This window comes from Chlorocebus sabaeus, chromosome 13 (genome assembly GCF_047675955.1).
Source record: "Chlorocebus sabaeus isolate Y175 chromosome 13, mChlSab1.0.hap1, whole genome shotgun sequence".
NCBI classification, from domain to species: domain Eukaryota; kingdom Metazoa; phylum Chordata; class Mammalia; order Primates; family Cercopithecidae; genus Chlorocebus; species Chlorocebus sabaeus.
The window spans coordinates 35,759,740-35,773,661 of record NC_132916.1 but is presented as its reverse complement, the minus strand read 5'-3'; the positions used below and the strand labels follow the sequence as shown (position 1 = coordinate 35,773,661).

Below are 13,922 nucleotides of genomic sequence, written 5' to 3'. Positions count from 1 at the left end.
CTACTCGGCTTTAGAAGAGCATTACTTCCTTACCCATTAATGAATATATAAATAAATAATAATCACCATGCAAATGGCATATCTAAGCTTTTTGCAAGGTAAAGCAAAAATGGTTATTGGTCACCTCTTTCATGTAAAAAAAAAAAAAAGGTTTTCAAAGTAGGTGAAAATAAGAAAGAGAATAAGCCTGTGTTTTCTCCTCACCCCACCCCCTGGAAAAGTCGGCCTCCTGCTGCCTCCGAATCCTTCCACTGAAGGTCACCAGCATGGAGTTCATGGCTGTGCAATCAAATGAAACTCACGATGCAAATATTTGGGAAAAGAGAGGGAATTAAGTCTAGAGAGCCCTCATTTTATTATAAAATTATTGCTTTCTCTACCAAGGAGACTGAATAGAATAAAATTATGGGTACATGGGTACAATTGTACCTGTGGACCAAAAAAAAAAAAGGGATGATTTGTATGCTAGAATGCATGCACAATTAAAGTGAGGGAAAAAAAGAAACCAGATGGAAGAAATGATAAAGAAGGAGTTGCCTTTCAGGAACCACAGCTGCTTACAGCTGTGGGAGTTCCTGCAACAGTTTATATTGGCCATTTTGTTTCCTGGCTAAACTGATTGCATTATATCACGATGTTTTTTTGACAACTTGAAAATCAGATTTTATTTCTCTCTCATAAACTCTTTTAATACCATTCTTAATAAGGAAGAAAAATGTTGCATGTTGCGACTGATAAATGGAAAACCTCATTTAGGATTTGGTTTACACATTCCAAGTGGTAAAAGCTCAGTAACACGAGGATCGTGTGTACTCAGGCCAAGAAGATCACAGGATTGACAAATAACATACAGTCCTGGGCGCCCATTCGTGATTGTGCAAGATTTTCATTTCTGCTTTGTGATTAACACTGCCTCTGAACTGAGGAGTTACCATGCTAGCAAATCATTTGTCTGTCACATCACCCACCTTCCCGCTCCTACAGAATAAACTCTCTTGATGGAATTGTAGGCACTGGGGACAAGTCCGCAGGAAAGCTATTTTTGAACAGGGATTCTCAAGTAGGTGGCTGTCGACTCATATGTCTCCCCTTCTCACGCACTAACTAGTGTGGGTTTGTGTTTAAAAACAGACACCCACAGACAGGCAGATTTTCTTTCTCTCTCCATTTATTTTGAGGTACTCCCAAGGGAACTGTATCCTATTTATCTTTGTTCACCAAGTGCCTGGCCATCGAGGTTCAATAAATATTTGTTGAATGAATAAAAAGAAATCTGTTCTCTACTTCCTGGGGAAAGGAGTGAGCCTTAATCATGAGTAGAGTCTTTGTGATATGAAGCCTTGGAAAAGCCATTTTTTTTTTTTTTTTTTTTTTTTGGTCTGGGAGGGAAGCAAAGAAGGGAGTCAGTGAAATTTGGAAACAGAACCTGTCCATCCGCTTATCACTTTATTCAGCAAATAGTCATACACGGTCCTTGTTTTCATGGAATTCACAGTCTACTGGAGAGATGGATAAGAAATAGAAGTCAAAAACAGAATGACAAATTATAAGTGCTATAAGGGAAGTAACTGTTGGAATAGACATTAATAGACAGGTTGGCCAGAGAATGTCTCTTTAAGCAGACATCTGAGCTGAAACCTAAAGGATGAGAAGGTCAAGGAAGCAAGGAGCTAAAGAAGCAAGGAGCTTGATGTCATTAAGATATCAAAAGCAAGCCAGTGCGGCCTAGCAGAGTGAGCAAGGAGAGAATGGTGTACTAGAAGATGAAGGCTACACAGGCCGTGGTGAGGAATCTGGATTTTTATTCTGAGTTAAACTTCTTTACGGAAATGGAAAATTGAACTCTATAATTCTCAGTACGGAACTTAGAACAGTACTTGACATGTAGCAAGTGATCAATAAATGTTAGCCCTTATTTTATATGTATAGTATCCAAGTAAATTAGCAAGCCTTCGTCATAGTAATTGGAAAAAAATGATTAAAGCTTGAGCAATGAAAAAGATGATCATTTACCTGATAAACATAGTTTTTATTTAGCAACTTTTCTTTTGTGTGTGTGTGTGTATTTCTTTTTTGTAGAGATGGGATTTCACCTTGTTGCTCAGGCTAGTCTTAAACTCCTGGGCTCAACAGATCCAACCACCTAGGCCTCCCAAAGTGCTAGGATTACAGGCATGTCCAGCCTATTTAGGAACCTTTTCCATACAACCAGTCAAATTCCAGACAAAGCTGGTGAGATTCCACTTACAAAAGGGAATGCTCATTTTTTCTTGATCCATTGATATCCAGTTTTCCTTTGTTTTCAACAATAAAAGGACAGCATGGAGGACTATATTGTCAGTACCCTAATTTTAGAAATTGATGAGGTGTATCATTTTCATCTGCTCACATAAACTGGCATAACTTTTTACCACAGGTGGCCGTTTCTGAAATGAAAGTTACAGCTAATCAAACACTTAGCCCCACATGCCTTGGTGATTTTAATGATATGATTTGTTGCTATGAGACAAAAACATGTTGTGCGGGAAATAATCTGTTAGAAATCATATGACCTTGATTCAAAGGCTTTTGATTAACAGCACTAACATCCGCTTTCTGGAAAAGAAATAAACCCTGTGATTAGAGCTTGGTAGTCCTTTTAAAGCAAATAAAACAGTATTAGCCATTCATTAATGGATATAGGAAGCAAAAATGGCTTCAAACCTTAAAAACTTCCCAAGATACTTTCAGCTCTTTCCTCTTAAAGGCTTTTAAGGCCACTGGCAAAGTTTCTCCTCTTTTACTTTGTCTTTCTCCTTCCTACTTCTGGAGGGAGACACCAATTAAACCAAAAAACCCCCAAAACAGATGGACAGCAGAAGAGAATTAAGATAGTCTAGAGCAGTGGTCCCCAACCTTTTTGGCACCAGGGACCAGTTTCATGGAAGACAATTTTTCCACGGACTGGGGAGGGGGATGGTTTGGGGACGATTCAAGTGCATTACATTTGTTGTGTACTTTACTTCTATTATTGTTACATTGTAATATATAATGAAATAATTATACAACTCATCATAATGTAGAATCATTGGGCGCCCTCAGCTTGTTTTCCAGCAGCTAGATCTGGGGGCGATGGAAGACAGTGACAGATCATCAGGCCTTGGATTCTCATAAGGAGCATGCAGCCTAGATCCCTCATGTGCGCAGTTCACAATAGGGTCTGCGCTCCTATGAGAATCTAATGCCGCTGCCAATCTGACAGGAGGCGGAACTCAGGTGGTAATGCAAGTGGTGGGGAGCGGCTGTAAATACAGACAGAGCTTCACTTGCTCACCCATTGCTCACCTCCTACTGTGTGGCCTGGTTCCTAACAGGCGACAGACTGATACCAGCCTGTGGCCTGGGAGTTGGGGGCTCCTAGTATAGGAGACCTGTGCCCTACAAAGTATTAATAGATTGTGCAGTCCTAAATGGCTTCTCTTTTTCTGTAAGTCGGCTTTGTAACTATTGAGCCTTCATTCATTCATCTATTGAGCGTCCCCTGGGTGCCGGTGCTATCCTTGGAGACATGGTAGCAAGAGGACACAGTCTATGTTTTCACAGAGCTTATGTTCTAGTATGGAAGGCAGGCAAGAAGTTGACAGGTAAAAGTCATGCTTACTTATGCAAACCCATGATAGGAACTATGAAGGAAGCAAAATAGGGAATGGGATAAAGTAACTGGGTGGAGGCAGGCCTCTTTGGACAGGTGATATTTGGGCTGAGTTCTGAATGGCAAGAAGTCAGTCTGAAAATCTAGGGCAAAAACATTCTGGACAAAGAGGGTGGCAAACTCAGGATCCCAAAGGAGAGGACAAGTTTGGGATATTCAAGATGAAGCCAGAGCTTTCTGGGCCAGTGAGAGTGTCATGGGAGGCAAGATCTATAGGGGCTGGAACCTGATCAAGCAGGGTAGATTGTAAGTGCAGTCCACCAAGACAGTTCTATCTACACCTGGGTTTGTAAAGGGTCTGCTCACACAAGGCTCATCGAAAAGCAGGGCTGGCCCCTACCTGGGGACCTGATAGCAGTGGCGTTTTTTGCTTTTTTTTTTTTTTTTTGAGATGGAATCTCGTCCTGTTGCCCAGGCTGGAGTGCCGTGGTGCCATCTCGGCTCACTGCAAGCTCTGCCTCCGGGGTTCATGCCATTCTCCTGCCTCAGCCTCCTGAGTAGCTGGGACTACAGGCGCCCACCATCACGCCCGGCTAATTTTTTGTATTTTTAGTAGAGACAGGGTTTCACCGTGTTAGCCAGAATGGTCTTGATCTCCTGACCTCGTGATCCGCCCGCCTCAGCCTCCCAAAGTGCTGGAATTACAGGCGTGAGCCACCGCGCCTGGCCATTTTTTGCTACTTTTTAAACTGAGGGAAAGGAGCAGTGGTGACCTGCCCTGTTGCCCTGAAACTGCAACTGGTCATCTGGACCCCCTGGAATATATCCGCCCTGCCCTAAGAAGGCTGCCAAGGTGAAGCCTGTGCAGTAGACCTTGTCCTAGACCATAGGAGTCTCTGTGGGCCTGTCTTCCATTCTGAGAGCAGTCCCTTCAAGTCCCGGTCTCCTTTGTCATCCAGGTGCAGGGATAGACCTACGTGGATTCGTTTCTCCTCCTCCCCCTCTTTAAACCCCTACTACTTGTCATGACTAGGCCTAAGCAATATCAGGGCAAGGGTCACAGGGTCCTGCCAGGAGACAGTCTGGGTTGGAGGGGCATGGTCACTTTTGCCAGAAGCAGCATGATCGGAAGGACCCAGGTGGTGTCATGGGTCAAAGAAGACAATAATAGATTGAGTCCAGGGAATCTGACCACACTGGAGAGACTAGCTTGGGCACGTCGCCAGGTCACCCAAACAGTTTCCTGAGTCTAGGCAATGAGAACCTGGAGGAGGCCACACTAGTGAACGTACACGTTATTTGTCTTTTGTTCTGTACTTGAGGCCATCATTCCTCTGAATGTCCCTTTGAAAATGTAGATGGCTCCTGACTGCTTTACCAAACTAAGAATACAGTTCTTTTTTCTTTGTTTTTGAGACGGAGTCTTGCCCTTTTGCCCAGGTCGGAATGCAATGGCACAATCTCAGCTCACTGCAGCCTGCATCTCCCAAGTTCAAGGGATTCTCCTGCCTCAGCCTCCCAAGTAGCTGGGGTTACAGGTGTGTGCCATGACACCCAGCTAATTTTTGTATTTTTAGTAGAGATGGGGTTTCACCATGATGGCCAGGCTGGTCTCGAACTCCTGAACTCAGGTGATCCGTCCGCCTCGGCCACCCGAAGTGCTGGGATTACAGGTGTGAGCCACCGTGCCTGGCCTTAAGAATCAATTCTTAGCCACATTCTCACCCTTCCCATTTTGGTTTCAACCTACCAGTCACTTTTTTGTTTACTTGCCAGTTTTATTTTGCTGTACATCCCTATATGTATCCTATCTACATGGCAGGCAAACTTGATTATTACTTTTATAATCAGCAAAAGAATTTTAAGATCAATGAGGGTTAATCTTAAAAGAATCAAAAGAATTTTAAGATCAATGAGGGTTTTTTAAAAAAATAAACAAAACAACTTCCTTCTTGTCCTAACTAGTTATGCCTCCTCCTGGATCGTCTTATGCTTATGTGGGTAGCAGGGGCAGTGCTTGGATCACTAGGAGGTGCTCATTGTTCATCTTGCAGGGCTACCATTTGGCTCTTTTCAGTCCTCTTGCGTCTCTCACATTTCCCAACACCTTACCCCCTTTGGGCCTGGGCCATTCCCTCAGAGCTCTTCCCTCTCACCCTTACTTGGTTCCCTGCATCTCTCCTCTGAGCTTTTAGTTCTATTCTTTTGCCTGGTCAGGCAGGCTGCCCTTCCCTGGGGACCCTGCTGCTCCTGGTCCTGGCTGGGACCCACTTTTTCCCAGGTTGCACATTCACATAAGTCACTGCCAGCTCTGGCTTTGCTCTGAGCCCAGCCCTCTTCAAACAGCCCTGGCTCCAATTGCAGGTAGGCTCTAGCAAGAGAGGACCAAGGAAGTTGGAGGGTGTTGCCAATGGGTTGGCTAGTTCCCAGGAGGATGAGCGAAGTTTTCATTCATTTACCTCTTCTTAAGAGGGAGTGGGGGCCGGGCGTGGTGGCTCAAGCCTGTAATCCCAGCACTTTGGGAGGCCGAGACGGGCGGATCATGAGGTCAGGAAATCGAGACCATCCTGGCTAACACCGTGAAACCCCATCGCTACTAAAAAATACAAAAAACTAGCCGGGCGAGGTGCCGGGCGCCTGTAGTCCCAACTACTCAGGAGGCTGAGGCAGGAGAATGGCGTGAACCCGGGAGGCGGAGCTTGCAGTGAGCTGAGATCTGGCCACTGCACTCCAGCCTGGGTGACAGAGCGAGACTCCGTCTCAAAAAAAAAAAAGAGGGAGTGGGGTGTGTGTGTGTGTGCACATGCACGTGTGTGTCCACTTGGGGGAGGAAAGGGCAGAGCAGTGATTCTATATCTATCATACAGATAATTTTTCCTAGCCTTGGGTTTGGGACATGAAGGAAATTATGGTAGGAATGGTGGTGTGAAAGAGGTTCTTCATGGTTGGATTTTCCTAAGAATCTTACGAAAAGAGGAGCCTGTGTAGAGTTTTTTGAAAAGTTTTTTGAGCTTTCCAGTTAGAATACCAAACTGGTGATTTCACATATGTTTTTATTTAGGACAAAAAAAAAGTGAATTTTGTGAAAACAGTCAAGTAATCAACAATAGAGAAATATGGCAAACATCACAGAGGTGGTAACAGATGTCTGGACCCCTCAGCTGGTATCAAGACACAAATGAGCATTGAGCTTACGACTCCTTTCACACGAAGGAGCTAGAGTTGATGTTCCCTGTTCTCTTTGTCGTCTTCATCTACAGATGGCCATGACTACCCTCGAGCAGCCTACCAGCAAGTGATCCAGCCGGCTCTGCCTGGGCAGCCGCTGCCTGGAGCCAGTGTGAGAGGCCTGCACCCTGTGCAGAAGGTTTTCCTGAATTATCCCAGCCCCTGGGACCAAGAAGAGAGGCCCGCACAGAGAGACTGCTCCTTTCTGAGGCTTCCAAGGCACCAGTAAGTATGACAGGCCCAATCTTCAGGCATTTTTAACATGGAAAGGAATTATACCAATGCAAGGAAGATGCAATAGAATTCTCTATAGGTTTGCTAATCCACGTTAGTGAGCAAGTCACACAGTGGAACGCCCAATATAGACTTTTCAGGTCAGGAGGAAATGGAAGCTGATTGACAAGGATCTCTATCAGACACAGAGAGCTACTAGTGACTAGTCGAAATTCTGTTGAAGGAAAGGTTCTTCAGATGTTCTCCAAGTCACACCCCTTTCTTTTATTTTCAGATCATCTGAATTTTTAGTCCACAAAATAGATTTTTGTTTTTACTATGACTGACTTCCACTGTAGCCAATTCTTTATATATCTAGTGTCTATTCCTGTTTAAGCTTACTTTAAAATGTTAAATTCAATTAATTTTTGGTCAAAATTTAAAATGACCTGTTCTTTTCTTTTTTTAAGACAGCGTCTTGCTCTGTTACCCAGGCTGGAGTGCAGTGGTGCAAACTTGACTCACTGCAACCTCTACCTTACAGGTTCAAGCGATCCTCCCACCTCAGCTTCCTAAGTAGCTGGGACTAGAAGCACGCGTCACCATGCCCAGCTAACTTTTGTATATTTTGTAGTGATGGGATCTCCTTATGTTGCCCAGCTGGACTTGAACTCCTGGGCTCAAGTGATCCACCCACCTTGGCCTTCCAAAGTGCTGGTATTACAGGCATGAGCCACTGTGCCTGGCTTATTATTTTCTTTTGTAATAAAAACATTCATACATGTTGAGTACCATTATTAGGTCTCTCCTGTGCTTCTTTAGAAAAACAACTCTGTATTCTCATGATTTCAGTTGTCTAACTCTTCAATCTTTTTTTTTTTTTTTTTTTTTTTGAGACAGAGCCTTGCTCTGTCGCCCAGGCTGGAGTGCAGTGGCATGATCTTGGCTCACTGCAACCTCTGCCTCCCGGGTTCAAGCTATTCTCCTGCCTCAGCCTCCCAGGTAGCTGCATGCCACCACATCTGGCTAATTTTTGTATTTTTAGTAGAGATGGGATTTCACCATATTGGCCAGGCTAGTCTCGAACTCCTGACCTTGTGATCTGCCCGCCTAGGCCTCCCAAAGTGCTGGGATTGCAGGCGTGAGCCACCATGCCCTGCCTCTTTCATCATTTTTTCCCCTTATTCTCTTTGGATTTTCCTTTTATCTTAATTTATGGATCTAAAATATACAGATAAAACTCATGTAAATGGAGCGTCCTGATTTATGACAATATTTGGAAGAAAGTAGATTAAATGTTTACTTTTGCTCAAAAACAACTTTTATATACTACTGTAAAACTAGATTCTGTTTTTACTGCATAGACTAAAATATGAAGTTACTATTAGAGTGGATTTTTCAGAAATACAGAAAGTGGTAATTAGTTTGAAAATTTCATTGAAAGAAAAAAAGTCCACTTTATTAACAATGGTGAAGAGGCACATGCCTGCTTTCTCTTTTGCTCAGAAGCCCACAAACCTTCATATTTTCTTTCAAGACAGATCCCTTTTTTCTCTTTTTCTTTTGAGACAGGATCTGGCCCTATCACTCAGGGTGGAGTGCAGTGGTGCGATCTTGACTCATTGAAACCTCTGCCTCCGGTGCTCAAGTCATCTTTCAACCTCAACCTCCCAAGAGTAGCTGGAACTACAGGTGTCCGCTACCATACCAGCTAATTTTTTTTATTTTTTGTAGAGAAGGGGTCTCACTTTGTTGCCCAGGCTGGTTTCAAACTCCTGGCCTCAAGTGATCCACCCACATCAGCCTCCCAAAGTGCTGGAATTACGGGTGTGAGCCACCGTGCCGGGCCAGATCCCTTATTTTTCTAAACCATAAATACATGGAGTTTAAACAATGGAATTAGGTAAAATGTGATTTTACAGCAGGATAGGCACTCTTACAGAAGAAATATCTAAAATTCCAGGGAAATAAATAAAATGTTAGCATCTTTATGAAATAAGTTTGGTGTTGAATAGGAAAGAGAATAGTAATTTTTAAAATAAACTTTTATTTTGAAACAATTTTAGACTTACAAAAGAGTTGCAAAGATAATACAGAGTAATTGGTTTTGTAGCATCAATTTAAGCCTGCTCTGGTCTTCTTGATCTACATTTTAGGATAATGAAAAATAAGTTCAGGTAAAGGAGCTTGGCTGGGCATGGTGGCTCACACCTGTAATCCCAGCACTTTGGGAGGCAGAGGTGGGTGGATTGTTTGAGCCCAGGAATTTGAGACCAGCCTGGGCAACATAGCGAAAACCCATCTCTACAAAAAAATGCAAAAATTAGCCTGGTGTGGTGGCACATACCTGTGGTTCTAGCTCCTCAGGAAGCTGAGGCAGAAGAATTGCCTGAACCCAAGAGATCAAGGCTGCAGTGAGCTGTGATTGTGCCACTGCACTCCAGCCTAGGTGACAGAGTGAGACTCTGTCTCAAAAACTAACAAACAAACAAAACATACATACACATACACATAAACCCATCCAACTGAGGCTAGGCATGGTGGCTCATGCCTGTAATCCCAGTACTTTGGGAGGCCAAGGCAGGAAGATCGCTTGAGGCCAGGAGTTCGTGACCAGCTTGGGCAACATGGTGAAACCCCATCTCTACCAAAATAATACAAAAATTAGCCAGGCGTGGTAGCTCATGCCTGTGGTCCCAGCTACTCAGGAGGCTGAGGTGGGAAAATCACCCAAGCCCAGGAGGTCAAGGCTGCAGTGAGCTGTGATTGAGCCTGGGTGACAGAGCAAGACCCTGTCCCCAAAAAAAAAAAAAAAAAAAAGAAGAAGCAGCAGCTAGCTAAGTCTCCTCTTACTGATAGTTTGAAACAGAACTTTAATTCGGAAAGTTTACTCTGTCATTAATTTCCATGGTGTTGTTTTTATACAGAAGTTTTTGAATATTATCAAGGCTTTAACATTTCTTTATCATATAAGCAGTCATCTTCTATAACAACTAAGCAACTTTTGAAACAGTTTTTTTGGTATAAAAGAATTTAATGCAAAATAACTGGAATGGGTTTTTCTTGGAGAAATAAAAAAAAGAAAAAGAGAAAAATATATGGAATGGGATCCCCCCATTAGATGAAAGCTTATGTTATAGAAATTATTTTCTCTATATTAATAAAAATATAAAATAAAAATAATCTTAAGCATTCATATTTTCAAAATATAGTACAGTTGAGATTCTGTGTAATTTTATTTCAAATCCTGTAACATAAGACTTTTAGAATTCCCGATTACTCTTTGGGTAAAAATATGAAAAGCATAAGCAACAATCTATAAAAACTGGGCATAGAGATTTTGTAGTCAAAACATTTTTTTTTAATTTATAATATGACACAATTTCAAACACACAACAAATAACAACATCCATGTTCCCACTACCCAGATTTTAAGAATGTTAACATATTGTCACATTTGCTTCAGAATTTTTTTAAAGAAATAAAACATTATAGAGACAGTTTTAGTCCTACCACCGGTTCGCGCAACACCACAGAACAGGGCCACTAAAGAGGCTGCCTCCTCTGGCAGCCAGGAAGGTGGAGAATCAGAAAGCCAACACTGCTGGGACCACTGCAATGGTTGGATCAGTTCTGTGCCAGATAGATCTCCACTGGCGAAATGGATACCCATGCCCTGCCCTCGATGCTTGTGAAGCTGGTAACAGGACACTGGGAGGCTTTCTGGGGAAAACCCAGCACCTCATCACCGTGCTTACCAACAAAAACCACAGAAGCAGCAGAAGCATGCTCTCCATTTCCTTCTGCCCTGCAAATCTCACACGAGGGCATCTGATTGTTCATCTCAGCAGAATGCTCGTGGGAAGACTGGCAACCAAAATAATAAAGATGCTATCTAATATGGTAACAACTTCTTTAAAGGGTCTTCCAAATCAGATTTCCATTTATATGTCAACAGTACAAACACTTCTAAATCTACATGGCCCTCTTTACCTTTTGATACATAATTGAATGTTTCCTATTATGAACTAAAAGTCATGTCTTTTTATCTGAATGCCTATAACATCAACCATCTGTGTCACCTGTCATACTACTTTGTTTTGTTGGTGACCTTGTCTGCCCTGTGCATGAGACTTGTTTTTCCAATTAAACAAATCTTGAATAGAGAAATCAAATCCTGCTTCCCTCTTTGGAGTCAGAGCACAGGCCTTCACATGTGGCAGCCAGCTGAATTGCTTATTGACTAAAACTCCATGGAGCTCCCTTCTTCCTTCTGTCTCAGATAAGAAATAGAGGCAGAGGAGAGATAGCCCACTGGGATCTTCCCATAGTTCTAAAAGGCTTTCTGTCCCTGAAGGTTTGCCTTTGTAAAGAATGAAAATTGACTGTAAATGTATTCCTTTCTAGGGAACAGCCACATCACCAGCCACCTAATAGAGCTGGCACTCCTGGGGAGTCCTTGGAGTGCCCTGCAGAGCTGAGACCACAGGTTCCCCAGCCTCCATCCCCAGCTGCTGTGCCTAGACCTCCTAGCAACCCTCCAGCCAGAGGAACTCTAAAAACAAGCAATTTGCCAGAAGAATTGCGTAAGTTGTTTGCAACATTGTTCTCTCCTTCTTCTTGTGAGGTCTTGTACTGTGTGATGGCTGGATGATCACTCGTGCCTAATCTCAGATTTTTTTTTTTTTAAGACAGCGTCTCACTCCTGTCGCCTAGGCTGGAGTGCAGTGGTGTGATCATGGCTAACTGCAGCCTCAACCTCCTGGGCTCAGGTGATTCTCCCACCTCAGCCTCCTGAATAGCTGGGGTTACAGGTGCACACCACCACACCCAGCTAATTTGCTTATACTTTTACTAGAGACGGGGTTTTGCCATGTTGCCCAGGCTGGTCTCGAACTGCTGGACTCAAGCGATCCACCCGCCTTGGCCTCCCAAAGTGCTAGGATTACAGGTGTGAGCTACTGTACCTGGCCTCATAACCTCAGCTATTTCTTATATACACAGTAAAATAAAATGTACTTTTTTTGCTTTTTGCTTAAAAAGTAACCAGCATTTTGTATGAATGTTTTTAGTGATTCTGACACCACTAGTAACGCTCAAAAACTGCTTACCTCTAGATTTCCTTAAGCACATACTCCAAAAACAAATAACCCCAATGCCTTTTCCCTCTTCTAAATGATGCTTTTGAGTGGACTTGTCCCTGGGTAAATTGATTGGATGTCCATGTGGTATTGGACAGGGACCCAGCGTCTCACCATAAGTTAGCAGCAGCCATCAAGAACGAGGTCATTTCCTGTAGGAATGAGCAATCTTGTTTGGAAAAAACCGTCTCACATTCTCCATACTGCATCACAACCAAATGCAAAGTAAGCCTTTTATTTAAAGAAACATTCGACTAAGCGTAAGGTGATGATTCTTTTTCCATATTTTGCTGCCAGAACCAGAAATGTTGAAATATCACCAAAATGTTCTCATATTAAGGTCAATCAGGACAGTAATTTCCAGAAATCTTAAGAAAATAGCCACTATTTGTGAGATTATTATATGATGTGCTTGCTAGAGAACCTCAGGTAATTCTAATACGCATTTTCCAAATCTGGGAACCTCTTTGAACCAAACCTGAAACAAAGCCTTTTGCATCTGCTAATTCCTTTTGGGGGATCTGTGCTGTTTAGTCATTGACAACTCTGAAAGATTTCTATGACAATGATTCATTGCTGTTTTCATTCAAAACATTTTATTTCTGAACATTTTCTTAAGATCGTAATCATTTTAATTTTGAGCATTTCTGGAGAACAGATGCTGCCCCGCATACGTTATAGTCCTGATATCAGTCTATAGATCATATATATCTTACCACAATCTATAAAGGAAGTCCTAAAATACGTAAGAATTGGGTGAATGTTAGGTGTTCAGAAGAAAATTGAGTGCCATCAATATATCTAGCTGCTTAAATGTATAATATGACCATTATACACACTTCCATTTGGAAGGTGTGTTTCAAAAAACCTCAGAGTAGATACAGACTTTTATTTTCTCTCCGGCCCCCCTTTCTTCTCCATCTCTGCCCCAAGGGCTTCCTGAGATTTAACTGGTCCATTCCAGACTAAAAGCCAACACACAGAGATTATTCAGCTTTCACATTAAAATGCTAGTCAGACAATTTCCCTAAGACTTTAGCCTGAGAAAACATTGGTTCATCCTGACTGGGTTAAGCTTGTCCAAACGGTACTGTCTGCTGCTCTAAGCTGACCCAGGGATGAGTGACGGAGTCTGTGATGTTGGACTGCCCAGAGGCAGTGTCTCTCCTTCAAGCTGCTGAAGTCTTTTTTTTTTTTTTTTTACTAACATTTCTGAGCTGTGCTTTGGTCTACTACAAACTTCCTGGCCTTTCTCCAAAAGTGAGTGGATTGCGGGGAAGAAGGGAGCGGGGAAACCACTTTCTCACTCTCCTCCCACTTGCTCTTGTCAGAAGAGCGAGCTTTCAGGGCAGCGGAGAGCATCAGGAGATCAAAAGGAGACACTGCTGGGTGGCCCGTTAGCAAGTTTTAGCTTCCTTGCCTGCTGCGAGAGTATTCCTTGGGCACAGTGCCAAGTGTCTCTAAGAAACTAGGCGGTGCCTGATCTTAAGGACTCGGGGATTCTGGGTGGTAGATTTCTTGTTAACGCCTCGCGGGTTTTCAGAAGCCCCCTTAGGCTTGTCTGAGCCTGCCAGTGCTCTCCTCTGTCGCTCTGATTTCCATTCACGCTGAGCAGTCTGCACTCCCTTGGACAGACCTGCTGGCATTTTGGGCCTGAGGAGCTGTGCCCTGAGGACAGCAACCCATACAATGCAGGCATAAGCTCTTAG

At 43.1% G+C, this 13,922-nt stretch overlaps 1 protein-coding gene across 2 annotated transcripts in view; it reads left to right on the top strand.

The window, feature by feature from the left end:
* The window catches only part of TRAF3IP2 (TRAF3 interacting protein 2), a 47,512-nt gene that overhangs the window by 18,755 nt on the left and 14,835 nt on the right, over window positions 1–13,922 (top strand). Inside the window, exons 3-4 of one of the 2 annotated variants that reach the window (XM_008007331.3) lie at window positions 6,892–7,084; window positions 11,480–11,658. In XM_008007331.3, the coding sequence (XP_008005522.1) occupies window positions 6,892–7,084; window positions 11,480–11,658 (372 nt within the window). Of the gene's footprint in view, window positions 1–6,891; window positions 7,085–11,479; window positions 11,659–12,574; window positions 13,474–13,922 lie in introns of those variants that run through there. The other variant, XM_008007332.3, reaches the window with a different exon arrangement.